This window comes from Podarcis liolepis (genome assembly GCF_965112155.1).
Source record: "Podarcis liolepis genome assembly, chromosome: 10".
Lineage (NCBI taxonomy): Eukaryota > Metazoa > Chordata > Lepidosauria > Squamata > Lacertidae > Podarcis > Podarcis liolepis.
This window is the reverse complement of record NC_139562.1, coordinates 3,735,968-3,761,036: the sequence shown is the minus strand read 5'-3', so window position 1 is coordinate 3,761,036 and position 25,069 is coordinate 3,735,968. Positions and strand designations below refer to the sequence as shown.

General features: G+C 47.6%; 1 protein-coding gene and 1 pseudogene across 3 annotated transcripts; one reads left to right on the top strand and one right to left on the bottom strand.

Annotated features, from left to right (window-relative positions):
• The first annotated feature begins 1,323 nt into the window (after nt 1-1,323).
• Nucleotides 1,324-9,463, top strand: LOC310688189 (C-type lectin lectoxin-Thr1-like). Of its 2 annotated transcripts, none has more exons than XM_083464319.1 (6): nt 1,324-1,456; nt 3,179-3,256; nt 5,330-5,424; nt 6,932-7,072; nt 8,358-8,472; nt 9,171-9,463. In XM_083464319.1, the coding sequence occupies exons 2-6, from the start codon at nt 3,199-3,201 to the stop codon at nt 9,239-9,241; spliced, it is 480 nt and encodes a 159-aa protein (XP_083320445.1). In that variant the 5' UTR covers nt 1,324-1,456; nt 3,179-3,198; the 3' UTR covers nt 9,242-9,463. The 2 variants fall into 2 exon arrangements, with proteins under 2 accessions (XP_083320445.1, XP_083320446.1); XM_083464320.1 differs by lacking the exon at nt 1,324-1,456 and adding an exon at nt 2,909-3,035.
• A 1,738-nt stretch (nt 9,464-11,201) lies between these two features.
• On the bottom strand, nt 11,202-14,867 carry LOC310688165 (C-type lectin lectoxin-Thr1-like; annotated as a pseudogene). Its single transcript, XR_014530109.1, has 3 exons — nt 14,809-14,867; nt 12,392-12,486; nt 11,202-11,360 (listed from the first exon to the last, which is right to left on the bottom strand). The product of XR_014530109.1 is annotated as a C-type lectin lectoxin-Thr1-like (transcript).
• Between the last annotated feature and the right edge of the window lie 10,202 nt (nt 14,868-25,069).

Here is a 25,069-nt window from a genome sequence, read left to right as displayed (position 1 = left end):
TCCTTCAGGTATACTGGACCGAGGCCATTTAGGGCTTTAAAGGTCAGCACCAACACTTTGAGTTGTGCTCGGAAACGTACTGGGAGCCAATGTAGGTCTTTCAAGACCGGTGTTATATGGTCTCGGCGGCCGCCCCCAGTCACCAGTCTAGCTGCCGCATTCTGGATTAGTTGTAGTTTCCGAGTCACCTTCAAAGGTAGCCCCACGTAGAGCGCATTGCAGTAGTCCAAGCGGGAGATAACCAGAGCATGCACCACTCTGGCGAGACAGTCTGCAGGCAGGGAGGGTCTCAGCCTACGTACCAGATGGAGCTGGTAAACAGCTGCCCTGGACATAGATTTGACCTGTGCCTCCATGGACAGCTGTGAGTCCAAAATGACTCCCAGGCTGCGCACCTGGTCCTTCAGGGGCACAGTTACCCCATTCAAGACCAGGGAATCCTCCACACCTGCCCGCCTCCTGTCCCCCAAAAACAGTACTTCTGTCTTGTCAGGATTCAACCTCAATCTGTTAGCCGCCATCCATCCTCCAACCGCCTCCAGACACTCACACAGGACCTTCACTGCCTTCACTGGTTCTGATTTAAAAGAGAGGTAGAAAATCTTTAGCTGAGATTCCTGCATTGCAGGGGGTTGGACTAGATGACCCCTTCTGACTCTACAATTCTGTGATTCTATGATAGGGGAGTTGCTACATTCCCTAAGGATTTATTTGCCTCTTTCTGCAGGCTGGGGTTCAGCTTGCTTACTTCAGTGATCTGGTGTGGGCATCAGAGAGCAGTGAGAATTAAGGTGAGTGGTCTCTCCTCTCCTCTCCCCCTTTCTCTTGGTGAGGCATGTTTGAATAGTCTGGTATGTTTTCAGGGAAAGCCCCAGGTAAAAATTTATTAGGCAAATTATTTCAACGGGACTTTGACGTGAGTGGTTGGGACAAGTCTGAGGCATCCACGCACTCAGTTAATTGCCTACCATTGAGACGAACGAAAGGTTTTTCAGGCCACATTTCAGGAAACTATGAGTAATAATAATAATAATAATAATAATAATAATAATAATAATAATATATTTTTAACCTGCCCATCTGTCTGGGTTTCCCGAGCCACTCTGGGCGGTTTCCAACAAATGATTAAAAATACATTAAAACATCAGTCATTAAAACTTCCCTAAACAGGGAACGCTATTCATACACTCGTGTTTGTACAACATAAAACTCGTTTGAAGCACACTATTGTTCCACTACAAGCAAAATGTTTCTTTATTTCTGGGTCATGTTAGCCCTTAAACAAAAGACAATTGTGTCCTTTTGTGCTCCCTCCTATCTATGCAAATGCAAACCCACTAGACTCTCACTAAACCCTCAAGAGGATATAAGTGACTCAGAACTGTTTGTTTTTGTCTCAGGAGAAGCGTGAGTTGCCACACCAGCAGATACATCATCCATTCATCCAGGTGGACAGGTGAGTAGCCAATCTGGTCCCTTTGTCCAGGGTTCAACAGCAGCCAAATCCCTGGAGAAGAATCCTACTGCCCTGTGCAAGTGAATTCTCTCGACCTGGGTATGACTTTTGGGGGCACCTCAATGCCCTAAGATCAGTGGTTTTCAACCAGTGTGCTGTGGCACCCTGGGGTGCCTTGAAGGATGGTCGGGTTTCCCGGGCAACACTGGGCTCTGTCTATCTGTCCTTCTCTTCCTCCTCGGATGCCCTCTCGCATCTCTGCCTCCCAAAGGCTTGCATAGCTGTTTGTTGCAGCAGCCCTGGCTACAAGATCCGCAGGCTAATGGTGCCTCTGGGGCTGGCCAGGGGGTGCTGGGTGCCAGGAGCTGAGGTGGCCTCAGAGTAAGCAAGCAAGTGGGTGATGGAGCCCAACCAGCCAGTCCACCAGCCCTGGGAATGGACAAATAAGTCCCAGGCCCCTGTGGGGCAGTGTGAGGAGGCACCTATCCTTGGGGCAGGTGGGGCAGCTCAGAGACCAGGGATGGCAGCAGCAGCAGCAGCTACCCAGAGGACTCCCAAGGAGAGGAGAGGAGATAAGAAGCTGAGGGATCACTCCACAAAGGAGGGTGGGCCCTCAGGTTGGATCTGGCAATTGTCATCACAGATGGGGGGCATTCCAAAGGTTGGGCACCGATTGCCTCTCTCAGCCCCATCTCCTCTTTCTCCTTGATGCGGGACACGGGTGGTGCTGTGGTCTAAACCACGGAGCCTCTTGGGCTTGCCGATCAGAAGGTGGTGGTTCTCAAATCCCCACGATGGAGTGAGCTCCCGTTGCTGTGTCCCAGCTCCTGCCAACCTAGCAGTTCGAAAGCACACCAGTGCAAGTAGATAAATAGGTACCATTGTGGTGGGAAGGTAAATGACGTTTCCATGCGCTCTGGTTTCCGTCATGGTGTCCTATAGCACCAGAAGCAGTTTAGTCCTGCTGGCCACATGACCTGGAAAGCTGTCTGTGGACAAACTGTGATAACCTGGGAATCTGATTCAGAGGCTGAACCGGAGAAATCCCAGCCTGCACAGGAGTCCCCGCCTCCAGGGCTGGCTGAGCTGGGGTAGGGCCTTGAATATGAAGCGCCTGCACCTGTGCCGGATCCTCAGGAGCAGGCACCAGGTGAATCCACTCTGGCTCCAGAGGTGGTTGAGGACTCAGTGCCTACAGGTGCGCCTCTCCCAGCCCTGTCAGGGGAAGGTGAGCCTCCCCCTGGGTCCAGTGACCCTCCAGCCTCTCCTGAGCTGCAGAGGCTCAGGGCAGAGAGGCGAAGGGAACTGGTTTTTCTCAGGAGGAGTGCTCGCCTTAAGGCCAGGAGAGGCGGGTCACCTGCGGGCCGGGACCGCCCCTGGCCTCAGAGAAGATAAAGGCCAGTCAGCCCGGTCCCAGGTTGCGGGTGCAATGACGTTGGAAATCTGTTCCTGCCAGCACCCAGACCTGTCTTTCCAGAGTTCCCGATCATGCCCGGGTTTTTGCTTTGAACGCAGCTTCCCCCTTGGTGGACAGTCTCCAGACCCTCGGCCCAGGACCGGACTTTGACCACACCTCACGGTAACACCCCCCCCCCCGGGACCAGCACACAAACGCTGGCTCCCTCAGCCTGAAATCGAGATGAGAGCAGCAACCCCACAATCGTCTTTGCCTGGACTTAACTTTCCAGGGGTCCTTTACCTTTACCCTTTTTCTCCCCACAGAAAAGGCAGGAAAACTAAAGATGGGGTGTTTGGCTTTCTTTGGTCTCAGCTTCCTAATTGCTGCTCCTTTTTTGAGAGGTGAGTTCCTTCCTTCCAGACAGAGCTAGGGAGGAACCTTCAGCTCCTTGAGGAAAAGGTGGGATAGAAACGCAACAAACAAACAAACAAACATTTCTGCTCCTGCCCACCTAGCAGTTCGAAAGCACATCAAAGTGCAAGTAGATGAATAGGTACCACTCCAGTGGGAAGGTAAACGGCGTTTCCGTGTGCTGCTCTGGTTCGCCAGAAGCGGCTTAGTCATGCTGGCCACATGACCCGGAAGCTGTCCGTGGACGAACGCCAGCTCCCTCGGCCTACAGAGCGAGAAGAGTGCGCAACCCCAGAGTCGTCCGCAACTGGACCTAACGGTCAGGGCTACCTTTACCTTTATAGGCATCCTTACATCAGCCTGATGATTCTGGGAAAGTCCAAGAAGGAGGATTTTGCCATCTCCCAAATGATTCACGAGATCATTCAGAAAACCTCGTGCTGTTGAACTGTCTCTGCACAGCCACCACCAATTATGTGCTGCCACAGAAAGAAATCTGTGGGCACAGGCATCTGCAGGGATTTCCCCCTCAAAACATGGAGAGGGGGGAGCAGGCCAGTTTCTCACACAAAAAATGAGAAGAATGGCGCCTGAAACTTTACCTCATATCTGAGGTGGCCCCATCCACTCCAAGGATAATTTCTTTTGAAAGGGCAAGTTTCTAGCTTTCTTAAAACCTTGCTCTCTCTTCAAACATCCATGTCCTTGGATGAAATTATTAAACTGTAAGAAATTCTCTGCTCTTCTATCCCCACAAGATCACAGGATTCTTTGCTGATTTCCCTGCACTACTTTCCCGTCTCCTCCACCTGCTTCTGTGCTCACCTGGGTGTCATTCCACGGACAGCCCTCCTTCCTGTATTACCCCAACATCACAACCTTCAAGAACTGTCTGATTCCTTATGTTCCGTTTCAATCCCTGGGGTTCTTTGATGATTCTGGTGATTCCCCATGTGGCCTTTGAGGTTCAGTCGACCTTCACTGGCTGACTGGGTATTTGGTGTGGCAAATCCTGCCCTGTGGAACTCCCTGCCGTTAGAGGCTTGTCAGGAACTACCCCTGCCTTCGTCTGAAAACTGTGCTGCTTTGGCAGGCATTCCCAGTGTGAATTTCTCCTCCCTCTCTCTCCCTCTCTCATTTTTTTTTATTGGTTTTCCAAATTATTACAGATCCGACCAAATTACTTTAATTTAATACAATTTCTTATAAAAAATTAGGTTTCCTGCTCCTGTTGCAACCATATGTCCATCACTTCCTCATGTAGCTACTTCATCTCTTCTTTGTTGTTGTTTAGTCTTTTAGTCGTGTCCGACTCTTCATGACCCCCCTGGACCAGAGCACACCAGGCACTCCTGTCTTCCACTGCCTCCCTCATGCTGGTAGCTTCGAGAACACTGTCCCACCATCTCGTCCTCTGTCGTCCCCTTCTCCTTGTGCCCTCCATCTTTCCCAACATCAGGGTCTTTTCCAGGGAGTCTTCTCTTCTCATGAGGTGGCCAAAGTCTTGGAGCCTCAGCTTCAGGATCTGTCCTTCTAGTGACCACTCAGGGCTGATTTCCTTCAGAATGGATAGGGTTGATTGTCTTGCAGTCCAAGACATCTCTTCTTTAATAACCATTTAATCCTTCTCTTGATGTTAGACCATTCTCGCAGCTGACCATAATTCTTTCCTTACATACAGCACCTCTGTTATTTCTCATAAATACAGTATAAAACCCATTTCACATGTATAGTCCTTCATAGATGTTGTTCTCAGACCTTGTGTGCTGAGCCATTTAATTGCTATCTTACTTTGTTCAGTTCACCACAGTGTTTACAAGGTCAATTCACATTCCATTCCCTCAGCTGTTTCTCATTTTTAACCAACTGCTATCTGCAGATGTTTCCTTTATGTTTTTAGTTACATTTTATGGATATTTATGGCCTGATTTCGTTCCGGTTTGTGTGTCATGAGCTGCCTAGATACAGATGAGAAAGTGAGGATTGCAAATATCTAAAGAGATAAATGAAAATCAACCCCAGGCCAGGTTCTGACTGGGCTTTTCCTTTGACTCCCTGAGCAGGTGCTGAGGCCGCCTGCTGCCACATGGAGTGGTTGCCGTACGGTCCCTATTGCTACAAACTCTTCAGCGATAAAGTGAGCTGGGCTGAGGCAGAGGTAAGTGCGGCCTCTTAGCTCTGGTCAAGAGCTGATGGATTGATTGATCAGTTTACTTATATGCCAGTTTTGCACAACAAGCCCATAATGTCCTGCAGCAAACCTTAAAAACATCCAAACGCAGAGCACTATAAATACAAATATCTTCTTCATAATAATACCTTTATTGTCGATGTACAGTGGTGCCCCGCAAGACAAATGCCTCGCAAGACGGAAAACCTGCTAGACGAAAGGGTTTTCCGTTTTTGAGTTGCTTCGCAGGACGAATTTCCCTATGGGCTTGCTTCGCAAGACGAAAATGTCTTGCGAGTCTTGAGATTTTTCCCCGCTTCCCCCCTTTTTCTAAGCCACTAAGCCGCTAATAGCCTTTTAGCAGCTAAGCCGCTAAGCCGCTAAGCCTTTAATAGCCGCTAAACCGATAATAGTGCTAATCCGCTAAGCCGCTAATAGGGTTGCTTCGCAAGACGAAGAAACCGCTAGACGAAGACACTCGTGGAACAGATTAATTTCGTCTTGCGAGGCACCACTGTACAACCTGTGTACACTAAAATTAACTGAGCCCCACCACACAAACACTCAATCTCATGGCACTCTGTGTGCTTGTCGCACAACACACCAACCCTAAAAGTCAGTTGCACTATATTATTATTTTCTTTTCAGCAGCCTAACAGCCCATGGATAGAAACAGTTTTTTAATAATAATAATAATAATAATAATAATAATAATAATAATAATAATAATAATATTTATTAAAAGTTTAAGAATTAAAGAAAGAAGTAAAAAAGAAAAAGAAAAAATAAACAATACAAATCAATACATTACAGTACATATAAAAAAGCAAAAGACACAATACATCAAAACAAAAGCAAAAACAATTAAAAACACATCCAAAATTTTCATATTTGTATCTTTCATTAACTTGTTTCATCGACCTCCTCACACCTCCCTTTTTGTGTTCTAGTTATTAATTGTTTCAGCAAATCCTTTCCATCTTTCACTGTTTTCTGTCATTTAATTATCTTAATTTATTTTAACCTTATCTTACCATTAAAACCCTAAAACTTATTTGTACTTAACTCCTTATAACATTTCTACTAAAGCCATATAATTTCATTCCAACATTTTTCTAACACTCATTAATTTTGCAACAATTGTCATTTAACGTTGTTCTTTTGTAAGACCCTGAGGAAATGGAGTCTCTGTTGGGCCTTCCTAACCACCTGAGTTATTACTATTATTGGCAGGGGTGGGGAACGGGTCACGTGACGTCAGTGCCCCAGTTAGGTATACGCGCAATTTTAGACAAAGGGCAGGGAAACAAGCTCTTCCGCCAGCATTCAGGGCTTACTCTGAGTTTTGGGGTGGCACGAAAGTGCCCAAGATCCTCTTTCCCACCTGCAAACGCTTTGGGCTTCCATGCATGTTCCCTCATCCCTGCCCTTTACGGAATCCTCCCTGATTTCCTGCTCTTTGGGTAAAAATGACGTTTCTCTTGCCCTCTCTCAGATTGCCTGCCAATATTACTTCCTCGGCGGCCACCTGGCCTCCATCCACAGCACGGAACAATCTGCTGAGCTGGCCAAGTACATCATTAAATACCGCAAAGATGGAAGTGGTGTCTGGATTGGACTGCGTGACCCCCTGAAGGTGGGTTTGCTGGCTTAGTTTAGCTTCTAAGGTGCTTTTGGACTCCAATGCAGGTTGGGGGGGGGGCTTGTAGAAAGATACTGAACTTAATAAGAGGGCAGGGTGCCCCCACCCCCAGAATGTCGGTATTTTTCACTCCATAAGATGCACGTGACCATAAGATGCACCTAGTTTTTAGAGGGGGAATGCAAGAAAAATATGTTCTTTAAAGGGAGCACTGAGCAGAGCATGTATGCATCCCAGGCTCTGGTCAGCGCTCCCTTTCACGAGCCGCGTGGAGCATGTGTGTGGCGCTTGCAGGCTTTTCCCTGAGGAGGGAGAAGGGCAGCCCGTCACTGATGGGTTGCCCTTCTCCCTCCTCAGGGAAAAGCCCCCAAGAGCCCCACACACGCTCTGTGCGCTCCTTAAAGGGAGTGTGGCTCTTGCTGACTTTTGCGGGAGGTGGGGGAAGGGACAGAGCGCGACTAAGCCAGAAGCTAGAACAGCGAGAGGGAGCGCTGCGCAGCGATTCCTCTCGCTGTTCTGGCTTCTAGGATAGCTGCGCAGCCCGCATTCGCTCCATAAGACGCAAACACATTTCCCCTTACTTTTTAGGAATGAAAAAGTGTGTCTTATAGAGTGTTTGGAAATTCATTGGGATTCTTCATCGTTGTGAACCATTTTCATATCTATTTATTAGTAGCAGAATAATTTAACTTTTAAAAATACAATGCACTGCGGCCACAATGGCCGAGTGGTTACTATTTAATTTATTGCATTTGTATTCCACCTCTCCTCCAAGGAGCGGAAAGTGGTCCCAACTAAAGAATAATGGGAACTTAAGTTGACAGAATATGCGCAGTTTACAGACTTAACGTATAGAATAAGAGAACAAGAAGGACATACGTTTAGAGAAGATTGGAAAATGTTGATTGAATATATGGGAAATAACTGTGTACAGCTGAAAACACTGGCAGCATTAAGATAAATTCAACAGTGAAACAAGTTTTGATGGATGCAATAATGGAATACTGAATGGTACAGTTTCTGTAAAATATGCAGGGGTTTGTGATTTGCAGAATGAACCGTGGAAAGAAAAGAAGGGAAGCCATTGACGTCTTAAGGATGTAAACATGAGTATTTTAAATTGTAAAACAGAAAATTTAATTATATATGTGTATATGTAAAAAAGAGTGTGAGCAGCTGCTGCAAGGAGACTCCAGGTCTCCCATCTGCCTAACGAGAGCCTCGTCTGGGCATCTTTGCTCTCTTCCCTGACAACCAAACTGCTTTTCTGTCCACACAGAACCGGCAGTGGCAGTGGATGGATCGGTCTTCAAACAGCTACAAGAACTGGAATGCTGGAGAACCCAACAACCAAAATAACAATGAGAACTGCGTCGAGCTTTGGGCTGACACAGGTGAGCCCAGAGGGAGAGCTTCCTGCTCTGGCACCCAGAGCAGCGCACATGCAGGGATGTGGCTTGTGCGCGTCTCAGGGGGCGTGGCGCACGTGGGGGGGCGTGGTGAGTGGCATGTATTCCAGGGGCAGCGAGTGATGTCACGCCCCCCCCAGAATGACACCCGGGGTGAACCTCACCCCCTGCACACCCCTTCCTCCACCAGTGGGTGAGCCCAGGTGACGTGGGCATGTTGGTGAGAGCGGGGGAAGGGCAATGAACTGAGCAGCCCAGTTGTGGGACCTCCTAGGAATGGAGGGTGTGCTTGCAGAATGAAAGATTTATTTGAATCTTATTAACCATCAAGGTAAAGGTAAAGGTATTCCTGACCATTAGGCACAGTCGTGGACAACTCTGGAGTTGTGCACTCATCTCGCTCTGTAGGCTGATTGGAGCTGGCGTTTTTCCGCAGACAGCTCCTGGGTCCTGTGACCAGCATGACTAAGCTGCTTCTGGCAAACCAGAGCAGAGCACAGAAATGGCGTTTACCTTCACATTGGACTTGGAAGCAGCAGCAGCAGCAGCAGCAAAAACTGGCCACGTTTTTGCTTGAGTTCTCCAATATCCCTAGCAATATCTCAGTGACATCCATTACAATATTAAACCTTGGAAAAATCTCAGAGTGGAGCATGAGACACAGGTTCTCTTTTGCTTTCCAGGATACATGAAGTGGAACGATGAGAACTGCAACTTTGCTCGTCGTTCGTACCTCTGTCAGTACAAACTCTAGGATGGAGTCCCCATTTCTCATCACCTGAGAAGGCAGGGTCAGGAAGACACACCCTTCAGATAAAGGAAAGGGGATATTCCTGCAAGGACCCCATCTCTACATCCTTTTATGATCTCTCCTTGTTGATTGGTGGTTAGTTTGCTTGCTTACATCTCCTGGTTGTCGATCAGAAAAATGTAACATCCAATAAACTTCATCTTTATCTCTTTGTTCATTGAATAAGATTTTACTTACTACTTTCTCTGTATTTCAAAGGAGTTGTGTAAGACTTAATCCTCCATGACTTCTAACGTACATACCTCTTATGTATATTTACGTAAAATATAAAATGCTCATTAAAAATACTGAAGGCAAGCCAATTTATCAAATTTATCAAAATAGAAGCAAAACTTGCATAATATATGAAAATGCATGTTAAAATGACACGTGTGGTTGCCAAATCAAAAGAAGTCTTCAGCCCGGTGAGCAAATGTTGAAAGCCCACGTGGGTCCCCAATAAACCCCCCTTTGAAGGCAGAGGCATTAGCATGCAGCCAGATAACCGTTGCACTGACACCACAAATAATCACCCTTAAGCACTTAAGCCTTAAGTACCCTTAAGTGGGTGGCGCTGTGGGTTAAACCACAGAGCCCAGGACTTGCTGATCAGAAGGTCGGAAGTTCGAATTCCATGATGGGGTGAGCTCCCATTGCTTGGTCCCTGCTCCTGCCAACCTAGCAGTTTGAAAGCATGTCAAGTCCAAGTAGATAAATAGGAACCGCTCCGGCATGAAGGTAAACAGCGTTTCTGTGCACTGCTCTGGTTCGGCAGAAGCGGCTTAGTCATGCTGGCCACATGACCCGGAAACTGTACTCATGAGAAAAGGGAAAAGCTGACAGCTATGAGTTGGGACCTCATTCGTTTTCCATTTAGGGGCTAATGAAACACAGTTGTTGCATACATTAATAACCTTTTTTGACACCTGGGAATTTCTGACTGAATTATCCCCAACAGAAAGGACTCTGGGGTTTTTTTTGGGGGGGTAGTACTTTTAAACATTCCCCCCCCCCAATTCATTATGGATCATTTGCCAATACTCTTTTACCACATACGACGGAACATTCCCTCTAGGGCAGCCACACACTCTTAGTCTATCCTACCTCACAGGGTTGCTGTGAGGATGAAATGGGGAAGAGGAGAGCGATGTACACCACTTTCCACTTCTTGGAGGAGAAGCGGGATACAAATGCAATAAATTAAATAGTAACCACTCGGCCAGTGTGGCCGCAGTGCATAGTATTTTTAAGAGTTAAATTATTCTGCTACTGGTACATAGATATGAAAATGGTTCACAACAAGGAAGAATCCCAATGAATTCCCAAGTACTGTATTTTTCGCTCTATAAGACGCACTTTTTCCCTCCTAAAAAGTAAGTGGAAATGTGTGTGCGTCTTATGGAGCGAATGCGAGCTGCGCAGCTATTCCAGAAGCCAGAACACTGAGAGGGATTGCTGGCCTCCCTCCCGGTGTTCTAGCTTCTGGCTTAGTCGCCTTCTGCCCCTTCCCCCACCTCCCGCAAAAGCCAGCAAGAGCCACACTCCTTTTAAAGAGCGCGCGGAGAGTTTGTGCGGCTCTTGGAGGCTTTTCCCCAATGAGGGAGACGGGCTGCCCTTCCCCTCCTCAGGGAAAAGCCTGCAAACGCCGCACACACGATCCACGTGGCTCGTGAAAGGGAGTGCTGAGCAGAGCCTGGGATGCATACATGCTCTGCTCAGTGCTCCCTTTAAAGAATATTTTTTTATTGCACTCCCCCTCTAAAAACTAGGTGCATCCTATGGTCAGGTGCATTTTATGGAGCGAAAAATACCGACATTCCAGGGCTGGGGGCACCCTGCCCTCTTATTAAGTTCAGCATCTTTCTACAAGTCCCCCCCCCCCCCGCAACCTGCATTGGAGTCCAAAAGCACCTTAGAAGCTAAACTAAGCCAGCAAACCCACCTTCAGGGGGTCACGCAGTCCAATCCAGACACCACTTCCATCTTTGCGGTATTTAATGATGTACTTGGCCAGCTCAGCAGATCGTTCCGTGCTGTGGATGGAGGCCAGGTGACCTCCGAGGAAGTAATATTGGCAGGCAATCTGAGAGAGGGCAAGAGAAACCTCATTTTTACCCAAAGAGCAGGAAATCAGGGAGGATTCCGTAAAGGGCAGGGATGAGGGAACATGCATGGAAGCCCAAAGAGTTTCCAGGTGCGAAAGAGGATCTTGGGCTTTTTCGTGCCACCCCAAAACTCAGAGTAAGCCTTTCCTGCCCTCCGTCTAAAATAGCATGTATACCTAACTGGGGCACTGATGTCACGTGACCTGTACCCCCCCCCCCGCCTAGGACAGGGACAGCCCCCTCCTTGAAAAATATGGGGGGGGATGAAGACCCCTAAGCCCCCACTACTCGGCACCGCAATACCTATGAATTAGCATATGCAGATTTGCAACAAGGGCTTGCACCATTGCTCTTCCAGCCCCCCCCCATTCTGTATTTCGTATATTTGCATATTTGTATTTTTATATTTGTGTCCTCTTATATTGTATCACAGTGTGGTACGTCGGCTTGACAGCCACGGACAGAAAGTCTTTACAGAGGGTGGTGAACACAGCACATGATATCATGGGCTGTCCCCTGAGCCCGCTAGACGACATCACAAGGGATCTTTGCCTTAGGAGAGCAAGGAAAATTCTCAGGGACGGTTCACATCCCAGCCAGCACCTCTTTAATCTTCTACCCTCGGGCAGGAGATATAGAAGTATCAGTCGTACCAACAGGCTAAAAAACAGTTTCTATCCGTGGGCTGTTAGGCTGCTGAATGGAAAATAATATAGTGCAACTGACTTTCGGGGTTGGAGTGTTGTGAGACAAGCGCACAGAGTGCAATGAGATTGAGTGTATGGGGGGGGGAGGCTTGGTTAATTTCATTGTACACAGTTGGTACATTGACAATAAAGGTATTATTATTATTATTATTATGAAGATATTTGTATTTCTAGTGCTCTGTATTTGGATGTTTTTAAGGTTTGCTGCAGGACATTATGGGCTTGTTGTGCAAAATCGGCATATAAGTAAACCGATCAATCAATCCATCAGCTCTTGACCAAAGCCAAGAGGCCGCACTTACCTCTGCCTCAGCCCAGCTCACTTTATCGCTGAAGAGTTTGTAGCAATAGGGACCGTACGGCAACCACTCCATGTGGCAGCAGGCAGCCTCAGCACCTGCTCAGGGAGTCAAAGGAAAAGCCCAGTCAGAACCTGGCCTGGGGTTGATTTTCATTTATCTCTTTAGATATTTGCAATCCTCACTTTCTCATCTGTATCTAGGCAGCTCATGACACACAAAGCGGAACGAAATCAGGCCATAAATATCCATAAAATGTAACTAAAAACATAAAGGAAACATCTGCAGATAGCAGTTGGTTAAAGATGAGAAACAGCTGAGAGAATGGAATGTGAATTGACCTTGTAAACACTGTGGTGAACTGAACAAAGGAAGATAGCAATTAAACGGCTCAGCACACCAGGTCTGAGAACAACATCTAGGAAGGACTATACATGTGAAATGGGTTTTATACTGTATTTATGAGAAAGAACAGAGGTGCTGTATGTAAGGAAAGAATTATGGTCAGCTGTGAGAATGGTCTAACATCAAGAGAAGGATTAAATGGTTATTAAAGAAGAGATGTCTTGGACTGCAAGAAGATCAAACCTCTCCATTCTGAAGGAAATCAGCCCTGAGTGCTCACTGGAAGGACAGATCCTGAAGCTGAGGCTCCAAGACTTTGGCCACCTCATGAGAAGAGAAGACTCCCTGGAAAAGACCCTGATGTTGGGAAAGATGGAGGGCACAAGGAGAAGGGGACGACAGAGGACGAGATGGTGGGACAGTATTCTCGAAGCTACCAGCATGAGTTTGACCAAATTGCAGGAGGCAGTGGAAGACAGGAGTGCCTGGAGTGCTCTGGTCCAGGGGGGTCATGAAGAGTCGGACACGACTAAACGACTAAACAACAACAAAGAAGAGATGAAGTAGCTACATGAGGAAGTGATGGACATATGTTTGCAACAGGAGTGGGAAACCTATTTTTTTCTAAGAAATTGTATTAAATTAAAGTAATTTGGTCTGATCTGTAGTAATTTGGAAAACCAATAAAAAAATGAGAGAGGGAGAGAGAGGGAGGAGAAATTCACACTGGGAATGCCTGCCAAAGCAGCACAATTTTCAGACGAAGGCAGGGGTAGTTCCTGACAAGCCTCTAATGGCAGGGAGTTCCACAGGGCAGGATTTGCCACACCAAATACCCAGTCAGCCAGTGAAGGTCGACTGAACCTCAAAGGCCACATGGGGAATCACCAGAATCATCAAAGAACCCCAGGGATTGAAACGGAACATAAGGAATCAGACAGTTCTTGAAGGTTGTGATGTTGGGGTAATACAGGAAGGAGGGCTGTCCGTGGAATGACACCCAGGTGAGCACAGAAGCAGGTGGAGGAGACGGGAAAGTAGTGCAGGGAAATCAGCAAAGAATCCTGTGATCTTGTGGGGATAGAAGAGCAGAGAATTTCTTACAGTTTAATAATTTCATCCAAGGACATGGATGTTTGAAGAGAGAGCAAGGTTTTAAGAAAGCTAGAAACTTGCCCTTTCAAAAGAAATTATCCTTGGAGTGGATGGGGCCACCTCAGATATGAGGTAAAGTTTCAGGCGCCATTCTTCTCATTTTTTGTGTGAGAAACTGGCCTGCTCCCCCCTCTCCATGTTTTGAGGGGGAAATCCCTGCAGATGCCTGTGCCCACAGATTTCTTTCTGTGGCAGCACATAATTGGTGGTGGCTGTGCAGAGACAGTTCAACAGCACGAGGTTTTCTGGAATGATCTCGTGAATCATTTGGGCGATGGCAAAATCCTCCTTCTTGGACTTTCCCAGAATCATCAGGCTGATGTAAGGATGCCTATAAAGGTAAAGGTAGCCCTGACCGTTAGGTCCAGTTGCGGACGACTCTGGGGTTGCGCACTCTTCTCGCTCTGTAGGCCGAGGGAGCTGGCGTTTGTCCGCAGACAGCTTCTGGGTCATGTGGCCAGCATGACTAAGCCGCTTCTGGTGAACCAGAGCAGCACACGGAAACGCCGTTTACCTTCCCGCTGGAATGGTACCTATTAATCTACTTGCACTTTGAGGTGCTTTCGAACTGCTAGGTTGGCAGGAGCTGGGACCGAGCAATGGGAGCTCATCCCGTCGTGGGGATTCGAACCGCCAACCTTCTATCAGCAAGTCCTAGGCTCTGTGGTTTAACCCACAGCGCCACCCACGTCCCTTCTATGCCTATAGCTGTGGGAATAATAATCCAAAACGTTTATGCACAACACAACTGTGCTTAACTGGAGTTGGAGAGGCAACTCTGCACTTCCCAAACTGGCACAACAGACCTGAATGTTTGTTTGTTTGTTTGTTTGTTTGTTTGTTTGTTGCATTTCTATCCCACCTTTTCCTCAAGGAGCCCAAGGTTCCTCCCTAGCTCTGTCTGGAAGGAAGGAACTCACCTCTCAAAAATGGAGCAGCAATTAGGAAATCTGAGACCGAAGAAAGCCAAACGCCCCATCTTTAGTTTCCCTTCCTGTTCTGTGGGGAGAAAAAGAGTAAAGGTAAAGGACCCCTGGATGGTTAAGTCCAGACAAAGGTGACTATGGGTTGCTGCTCTCATCTCGCTTTCAGGCCAAGGGAGCCGGCCTTTGTCCGCAGACAGCTTTCCAGGTCATGTGGCCAGCAGGACTAAACCACTTCTGGTGCAACGGGACTCCATGACAGAAGCCAGAGCGCACGGATATGCCATTTAGCTTCCCGCCACAGCGGTACCTATTTATCTACTCACGCTGGTGTGCTTTCGAACTGCTAGGTTGGCAGGAGCTGGGACAGAGCAACGGGAGCTCACTTCATCGCAGGGATTCAAACTGCCACCTTCTGATCGGCATCAGCCAATTAGTTCAACACCAATCTTTTTTCGAATAGATATAATTGGTTAATGAAGAAATTGCATATCTTTCTACTTACGAGTATTGAACTAATTGGCTGGTGAAGAATTCAATGAAACAATAGTTGTTATCCAGAAACACTGTTCAGCAGAGTTCAGAGTTGGACATCTGAATTGGACATTTGCTGATTATACAAAGCTTCACAGCTTGCTCTCCACCGAGTAAAGTCTGGCACCGTGATTCATTTAAGGACTTTCAGAGACTTTCAGAGACTTCAGTGTCGAGTGCCAGCTCGACATCCGAAGAAATCAGTCTCACACCAAGATAGGTTGAAGAAATATGGCTGCTCTAGAGCTACTGCAGCACAGCCTTTATTGTGTGAAGTCAGAAAGATACCAAATACAAGCAAAGCAACTTGTTCTCAGCCAGCAGATAAGGGCCATCGCACTAGACCACGCAAGCGATCAGGCTATGCTACGTTAACCAATCATTTGGGACAGCACGAGCTATTCACGCGCTGTTCATGCTCCAAGGATGCTTTTAGCTATGAAATCACCCTGCAATAATAAGAACTTTGCTCATGCTCTCATGTACAAGCAATCATTTTCCCACACTTCAGTTTGTTAGTTTTGATGTTTTGAATTATTCCATAAAGTTTTTCACATTGTTATTGTTTCTGGCCCTTGTGTTGCATTTGATGTTGCTGATCCCTGGTCTCTGAGCTGCCCCACCTGCCCCAAGGATAGGTGCCTCCTCACACTGCCCCACAGGGGCCTGGGACTTATTTGTCCATTCCCAGGGCTGGTGGACTGGCTGGTTGGGCTCCATCACCCACTTGCTTGCTTACTCTGAGGCCACCTCAGCTCCTGGCACCCAGCACCCCCTGGCCAGCCCCAGAGGCACCATTAGCCTGCGGATCTTGTAGCCAGGGCTGCTGCAACAAACAGCTATGCAAGCCTTTGGGAGGCAGAGATGCGAGAGGGCATCCGAGGAGGAAGAGAAGGACAGATAGACAGAGCCCAGTGTTGCCCGGGAAACCCGACCATCCTTCAAGGCACCCCAGGGTGCCACAGCACACTGGTTGAAAACCACTGATCTTAGGGCATTGAGGTGCCCCCAAAAGTCATACCCAGGTCGAGAGAATTCACTTGCACAGGGCAGTAGGATTCTTCTCCAGGGATTTGGCTGCTGTTGAACCCTGGACAAAGGGACCAGATTGGCTACTCATCTGTCCACCTGGATGAATGGATGATGTATCTGCTGTGGTTGCAACTCACGCTTAACCTGAGACAAAAACAAACCTTTCAGTGTCATTTATATCCCCTCGAGAGTTTAGTGAGAGTCTAGTTGGTTTGCATTTGCTTAGATAGGAGGGAGCACAAAAGGACACAGTTGTCTTTTGTTTAAGGGCAAACATGACCCAGAAATAAGGAAACATTTTGCTTGTAGTGGAACAATAGTGTGCTTCAAACAAGTTTTATGTTGTACAAACACGAGTGTATGAATAACGTTCCCTGTTTAGGGAAGTTTTTAATGATTGTTGTTTTAATGTATTTTTAATCTTTTGTTGGAAGCCGCCCAGAGTGGCTGGTGAGACCCAGTCAGATGGGCAGGGTATAAATAGATTATTATTATTATTATTATTATTATTATTATTATTATTATTCGTAGCATTTGGTTCGTCTCAATGGTAGGCAATTAACTGAGTGAGTGGATGACTCAGACTTGTCCCAACCACTCACATCAAAGTCCCATTGAAGTAATTTGCCTAATAAAATTTTACCTGGGGCTTTCCCTGAAAACATACCAGACTATTCAAAGACAAAGAGGGAGAAGAGAAGAGAGACCACTCACCTTATTTCTCACTGCTCTCTGATGCCCACACCAGATCACTGAAGCAAGCAAGCTGAACCCCAGCCTGCAGAAAGAGGCAAATAAATAAACCAATAAATCCTTAGGGCATGTAGCAACTTCCCTATCATAGAATCACAGAATTGTAGAGTCAGAAGGGGTCATCTATTCTAACCCCCTGCAATGCAGGAATCTCAGCTAAAGCATCCAGGACAACTGGCCATCCAGCCTCTGCTTAAAAACCTCCAAGGAAGGAGAGTTCACCAGCTCTCATGGGAGTCTGTTCCACTACTGAACGGCTCTTACTGTCAGAAAGTTCTTCCTGATGTTTACAGTGGTACCTCAGGTTAAGTACTTAATTGGTTCCGGAAGTCTGTTCTTAACCTGAAGCAGACTTTTCCATTGAAAGTAATGGAAAGTGGGTTGATCCGTTCCAGATGATGAACAACACCCCCTAAAACAGCAATTTAACACTAATTTCACTGTCGAATGAGACCATTGACCCATAAAATGAAGGCAATAATCAATGTGCTGTACTATAAAATAAATAAGACAGTATTTTAGATGAAAACAAATAACATTTATTTCTTTTCTTACATGCACTCATTGTTTGGAGGGGACTCAGGGTCCTCTTCTACAATCACAATCGGCTTGGCTCCCAGCATTCGTGAAGGCCTCCGAGAGCTCCGTAGGCACCGCGGATGTCCGGGTTTGCCTCCAGGCAGCGGCAAGGCCTCCGAGAGCTCGGACAAGTTACTTCTGGGTTACAGTTGTTCGTAACCAAAAAAAAGTAAGTTGAAGCATTCGTAGCCCAAGGTACCACTGTAGTTGGAATCTCCTTTCTTGTAACTGGAAGCCATTGGATCGAGTCCTCCCTTCCAGAGCGGGAGAAAACAAGCTTGTTCCTTTTTCCACGTGACAACCCTTTCCCACACTACACATACCCAGCTCCTTCGACCATTCCTCATGTCAGGAAAAAGCAGCAATGCGAAAGCCAGCTGCAGGTGTCTGGAATGCAAAACAGGATGTTGATGTGTGGGACTGTACTAGTGGAAAAAAGGGGCAGTCTATTCATTGCACTGAGCACCGGATGTTAGCTTAGAGTGTCATCTGACCTGTACTGGAAGTACAGGGGTGGAGTTTAGACTCTACTGCTGGAGACTGGAGAGTGAAGACACGTTTCTCTGTACTGCTGGAATGACAGAAATAAAGCGATGTAAATAGATTTCTGTCTGACTCTTTCCCCTCCCTGAGGGAAGCAGGGAGGAGGGAGGAGGGGTGTGTCCCTCCCACGTTGAGTGGGATCGCCGATAGAGACCTTGCCTGTATCCTGCCGGGAGACGCAGACGGGAAGGTCAACTAGGATCTCAAGCCGAATGCCTGGAGAATGGCCAGTTACCTCTGACTGCGGCTGAGAATCCTGACACCTCATAAGGCTTGGCTTCCAGATCCCCTATGACGAAAGGGAGAAATATTCAGGACTTTTCACTTTAGAGAACAGGCGAGTAATCAAAGTTCATGAAATTACGCAGGGCATGGAGAGAACGAATCGGGGAAAGTTTCCCCCCTCTCTCATGACATTAGAACTCATGAGCATCCAACAGAGCTGAATTTTGGAAGGGGTATTGATGGCTACTAGCCATGAAGACTATGTTCTGCCCCACAGCTCCTTCCAAATCCCAGCTGCTGGAAACCACAGGAGGGGAGAGCGTTGCTCTGGTGCTCAGAACCTGATGGGACGTTGGCCTGATCCAGCCGGCTCTTCTTACCAAGCCTGCCCCCCAACCCCATCACCAGTCAGCAGCACCCTCACCCCACTCCTCTTGGAGACCTGAGCTCTGCACTGCAGCTCCCAACATCCTCTCTATTATATATTTATTTTGTACCAGGAAGTGTTTTAATTTGCTTCATTCTTATTTTTATGTTGGAGGAACTGGACACAGAGAAAGGGGATAATCTCTTTCCTGGGCACAAATCACCCCGTGTCTGATATAAGACAACCGGTTCAAGATCAGCCAAGCCAGTTGCTATATAAATGATTAAGGCAAATCTGCTCATTAGTCAGTCAGTGAATCCATCTGTGAGTCAGTCTGGATTATGTATTGGATTGCTGGAGCAACAGAAATGCTTTCTACTTGTATACACAGTGAAGGGGGAAAGTATTTGATCCCCTGCTAAATTTGCCCATTTGCCCTCTGACGAAGAAATGACCAGTCCATAATTTTAATGGTAGGTTTACTGTAGCTGTGAGAGACAGAATAACAACAGGAAAACCCCCCAGAAACCCCCCAGAGGGCAAACAGGCAAATTTAGCAGGGGATCAATTATGTTTTCCCCCTCACTGTATCTGTATCTGCAAAGCTGTATGTATAGATCAACGTCCGGAACTGTATTACTGAAGCCTTATCTTCTGCAGCAGTAAACATTTTTGAACCTTAAGCTGCCTCTGTGAGGCGACTGGAAGTGGGGGCAACTTTCTGCTACTTTAGATTCCCAGCACCTTTGTGCTTCTGTTTCATGCACAGTGCTATACAGAACTGGTTCACCTGACAGCATTAATGTCAGGTGAGTGGAAGGTGGGTGCCCTGCCTGTAGGGGCAGGGAAGGTAAAGTTGAAGCCATTTCCAGGTCCCCCTGCACCTAAGAAGAGCCTGGCTGCTGGATCAGGCCAAAGGGGGCCCATCTGGTCCAGCAATCTGTTCTCCACAATGGCCAACCAGATGCCCGTTATGGCAAATCTGCAAGCAGAACACATGTGTCATCTTTGAGAATTCCTGGAGGACAGGCGAAGTCCCGGCAGACTGGAGGAGGGCAAATGTTGTCCCTATTTTCAAAAAGGGGAAAAGAGAGGACCCAAATAATTACCGCCCAGTCAGTCTGACATCAATAGCAGGGAAGATTCTGGAGCAGATCATTAAGCAAACAGTCTGTGAGCACCTAGAAAGGAATGCTGTGATCACCAATAGTCAGCATGGATTTCTGAAAAATAAGTCATGTCAGACTAACCTGATCTCGTTTTTTGACAGAATTACAAGTCTGGTAGATGAAGGGAACGCAGTGGATGTAGCCTACCTTGATTTCAGCAAGGCATTTGACAAGGTGCCCGATGATATTCTTGTAAAGAAGCTGGTAAAATGCGGTCTTGACTCTGCTACCACTCAGTGGATTTGTAACTGGCTGACTGACCGAACCCAAAGGGTGCTCATCAATGGTTCCTCTTCATCCTGGAGAAGAGTGACTAGTGGGGTGTCTTGGGCCCGGTCTTATTCAACATCTTTATCAACGACTTGGATGATGGACTCAAGGGCATCCTGATCAAATTTGCAGATGACACCAAACTGGGAGGGGTGGCTAACACCCCAGAGGACAGGATCACACTTCAAAACGACCTTGACAGATTAGAGAACTGGGCCAAAACAAAGAAGATGAATTTTAACAGGGAGAAATGTAAAGTATTGCACTTGGGCAAAAAAAATGAGAGGCACAAATACAAGATGGGTGACACCTGGCTTGAGAGCAGTACATGTGAAAAGGATCTAGGAGTCTTGGTTGACCATAAACTCGACATGAGCCAACAGTGTGACGCGGCAGCTAAAAAAGCCAATGCAATTCTGGGCTGCATCAATAGGAGTATAGCATCTAGATCAAGGGAAGTAATAGTGCCACTGTATTCTGCTCTGGTCAGACCTCACCTGGAGTACTGTGTCCAGTTCTGGGCACCACAGTTCAAGAAGGACACTGACAAACTGGAACGTGTCCAGAGGAGGGCAACCAAAATGGTCAAAGGCCTGGAAACGATGCCTTATGAGGAACGGCTAAGGGGGCTGGGCATGTTTAGCCTGGAGAAGAGGAGGTTAAGGGGTGATATGATAGCCATGTTCAAATATATAAAAGGATGTCACATAGAGGAGGGAGAAAGGTTGTTTTCTGTTGCTCCAGAGAAGCGGACACGGAGCAATGGATCCAAACTACAAGAAAGAAGATTCCACCTAAACATTAGGAAGAACTTCCTGACAGTAAGGGCTGTTTGACAGTGGAATTTGCTGCCAAGGAGTGTGGTGGCGTCTCCTTCTTTGGAGGTCTTTAAGCAGAGGCTTGACAACCATATGTCAGGAGTGCTCTGATGGTGTTTCCTGCTTGGCAGGGGGTTGGACTCGATGGCCCTTGTGGTCTCTTCCAACTCTATGATTGTATGTATGATTGTATTGTATGTCTCAGTTTCTTTAAGGATGGGTAAAACTTTCTACAATGAAAATAGGCGAAATACCTTACATAAGTGCTGTGCAAATAGGTGTGCAATGCTATGATTAGGAATAAGCAATGCAAAACTCAGGCTGCTGTAAAAAGAGACCTGGGCACTCCTTGGACACCTGCCAGCTTTCCAATCTGAATAGAGGATGCAAAGAACCAACATGCAGAATTGGAGGAGGGAGGAGGAAGTGGCAGTCCCCAAACTCGCCAGGGCTTCCCCCGCAGGCTTGGTGGCAAGTCCTAATCTCCTGGTCACATTCCTGGTACTCTGCCAATCCTCCCAGACGCTTGGCACGGTCTTCAGGTGACTTTGCCTGAAAAAGGACATTGTAGAGTTGGAAAAAGTTCAGATATTTATGATCAAAATGATGTGCTCCAGGATCACATTCTTGTAGCACTGCCACTTTTGAAAGACAATCATGATTTTTTCAATCTTCATAAAAAAATTAGGTGTTGACCCTTAAAATGGGGAAACATTCCATGCCCAGACTTGTGGTTACCTTTATGACAAAGTATGTATTTTCAGCTAATGCTAGGAATTAACTTGTGCAGATACCAGATGCTAATGAAGATTATTAGTTCAGGTACATGGCTTAAAACACGTTTCTATGGAGGTGGCTGTGTGGAATGCTAATACAACAGGATGATAAAATGAATTCATAGATATTGTGAACAGTCAAATGGCATGCAAGAAGTAGCATCATTCCTTCCCAATCCCCTTTTGCATTCCCCAATGTAGATTCACACCTATAAAAATGACCAGTACCTAGGTGATTGAGAAATGAGATTGTGCCGTGCATTTTATCTACAAAATTATCGAAAGACTCCCTTATGACATGTGTAATGGAAACTTGGTTGGATGAAGCAGATGGGCCTGTCCTTGCTGCTTCTTGTCCACCATGTTTCTCATACGCACAGCAGCCCAGGTCATACGGGCGGGGAAGGGGGGTTGCAGTGATTTTCAGGAAGTCACTAGTTTATAGTTAAAGCTATGGTTTTAAAAGTAGTGATATATGGAAGTGAGAGCTGGACCATAAAGAAGGCTGATCGCCGAAGAATGGATGCTTTTGAATTCTGGTGCTGGAGGAGACTCTTGAGAGTCCCATGGACTGCAAGAAGATCCAACCTCTCCATTCTTAGGGAAATCAGCCCTGAGTGCTCACTGGAAGGGCAGATCCTGAAGCTGAGGCTCCAAGACTTTGGCCACCTCATGAGAAGAGAAGACTCCCTGGAAAGGACCCTGATGTTGGGAAAGGTGGAGGGCACAAGGAGAAGGGGGCGACAGAAGACGAGATGGTGGGACAGTGTTCTCGAAGCTACCAGCATGAGTTTCACCAAACTGGGGGAGGCAGTGGAAGACAGGAGTGCCTGGCATGCTCTGGTCCATGGGGTCACGAAGAGTCAGACATGACTAAACGACTAAACAAAAATGACCAGTACCTAGGTGATTGAGAAATGAGATTGTGCCGTGCATTTTATCTACAAAATTATCGAAAGACTCCCTTATGACATGTGTAATGGAAACTTGGTTGGATGAAGCAGATGGGCCTGTCCTTGCTGCTTCTTGTCCACCATGTTTCTCATACGCACAGCAGCCCAGGTCATACGGGCGGGGAAGGGGGGTTGCAGTGATTTTCAGGAAGTCACTAGTTTATAGTTAAAGCTATGGTTTTAAAAGTAGTGATATATGGAAGTGAGAGCTGGACCATAAAGAAGGCTGATCGCCGAAGAATGGATGCTTTTGAATTCTGGTGCTGGAGGAGACTCTTGAGAGTCCCATGGACTGCAAGAAGATCCAACCTCTCCATTCTTAGGGAAATCAGCCCTGAGTGCTCACTGGAAGGGCAGATCCTGAAGCTGAGGCTCCAAGACTTTGGCCACCTCATGAGAAGAGAAGACTCCCTGGAAAGGACCCTGATGTTGGGAAAGGTGGAGGGCACAAGGAGAAGGGGGCGACAGAAGACGAGATGGTGGGACAGTGTTCTCGAAGCTACCAGCATGAGTTTCACCAAACTGGGGGAGGCAGTGGAAGACAGGAGTGCCTGGCATGCTCTGGTCCATGGGGTCACGAAGAGTCAGACATGACTAAACGACTAAACAACAACAAAAACAACAACAAGTTTATACCAGACATCCTATTGGGGAGACCCAGTTTTCGGAGTGCATGTTCTGGAAGTTGGGCAATAGAAGCAGTACAGGATGCCTTCTGGTGTACCGACCTTCCCACTGCACCAAGGATTTCCTGGCCAAGCTGCTTCAGGTCGTGGAGGATGTGCTCCTGGAGACACCTAGTTTGGTTGTCCTAGGGGATTTTAACATCCATGCTATCACTTCCCTGGTGGACTCCCAGGGTGCAGATCTGGTCCTTCAGGGGCACCTGGACATTTAGGGGCACAGTTACCCCATTCAGGACCAGGGAGTCACCCCCACACCCCTGCCCCCTGTCCCCCCATAAACAGTACTTCTGTCTTGTCGTGATTCAGCATCAATCTGTTAGCCTCCATCCATCCTCCAACCGCCTCCAGACACTCACACAGGACCTTCCCCACCTTCACTGGTTCCGATTTAAAGGAGAGATAGAGCTGGGTATCATCTGCATACTGATGAACACCCAGCCCAAACCCCCTGATTATCTCTCCCAGCAGCTTCATATAGATGTTAAAAAGTATGGGGTAGAGGATGGAGCCCTGAGGCACCCCACAAGTGAGAGCCCAGGTGTCCGAACACTCATCCCCCCAACACCACTTTCTGGACACAGCCCAGGAGGAAGGAGCGGAACCACTGTATGACAGTGCCCCCAGCTCCCAGCTCCTCTAGACAGTCCAGAAGGATGTCATGGTTGATGGTATCAAAGGCCACTGAGAGATCCAGCAGAACTAGGAAACAGCTTTCATCTTTGTCCCTAGCCCACTGGAGATCATCGACCAGTGCGACCAAGGCAGTTTCAGTCCCATGGTGATGCCTGAATCCCGACTGGAAGGGATTCAAATGGTCCACATTCTCCAGGTCCATGCCTGGAGTTGTTCCACAACCACTCGGCACAGTATACCTGAAGGAGCGTCTCCACCCCCATCGTTCAGCCCGGACACCAATGTCCACCTCTGAGGGCCTTCTAGCAGTTCCCTCCCTGCGAGAAGTGAGGTTGCAGGGAACCAGGCAGAGGGCCTTCTCGGTAGTGGCGCCCACCCTGTGGAACACCCTCCCATCAGATGTCAAAGAAACAGACAACTATCTGACTTTTAGAAGACATCTGAAGGCAGCCCTGTTTAGGGAAGTTTTTAATGTCTGGTGTTTTATTGTACAGTGGTACCTCGCAAGATGAACGCCTCGCAAGACGGAAAACCTGCTAGACGAAAGGGTTTTCCGTTTTGGAGGCGCTTCGCAAGACGAATTTCCCTATGGGCTTGCTTCGCAAGACGACAGCCCATAGGGAAATATCCGGGACAGCAGGGAAGCGTAGCGCGTCTTCCCCACTGTCCTCGGACCTCCTCCGAAGCCGGGCGGTGGGGCGGGAACGCCTCCTCCCGCCGCCGCCGGGCTTCGGAATGCTGCTCCGAAGCCGGGCGGCGGGGCAGGAACACCTTCTGAAGGCGGGCGGGGGGCGAAAGTCTTTGTCCCCCCTGCCTGCCTTCCCAGGGGCTTTTAAATCGCCCCAGACAGCGGAGAAGTCCTCCGCTGTCCCGGGGCGATTTTAAAATGCCGCCCGCCAGCATTTTAAGATCGCCCGGAC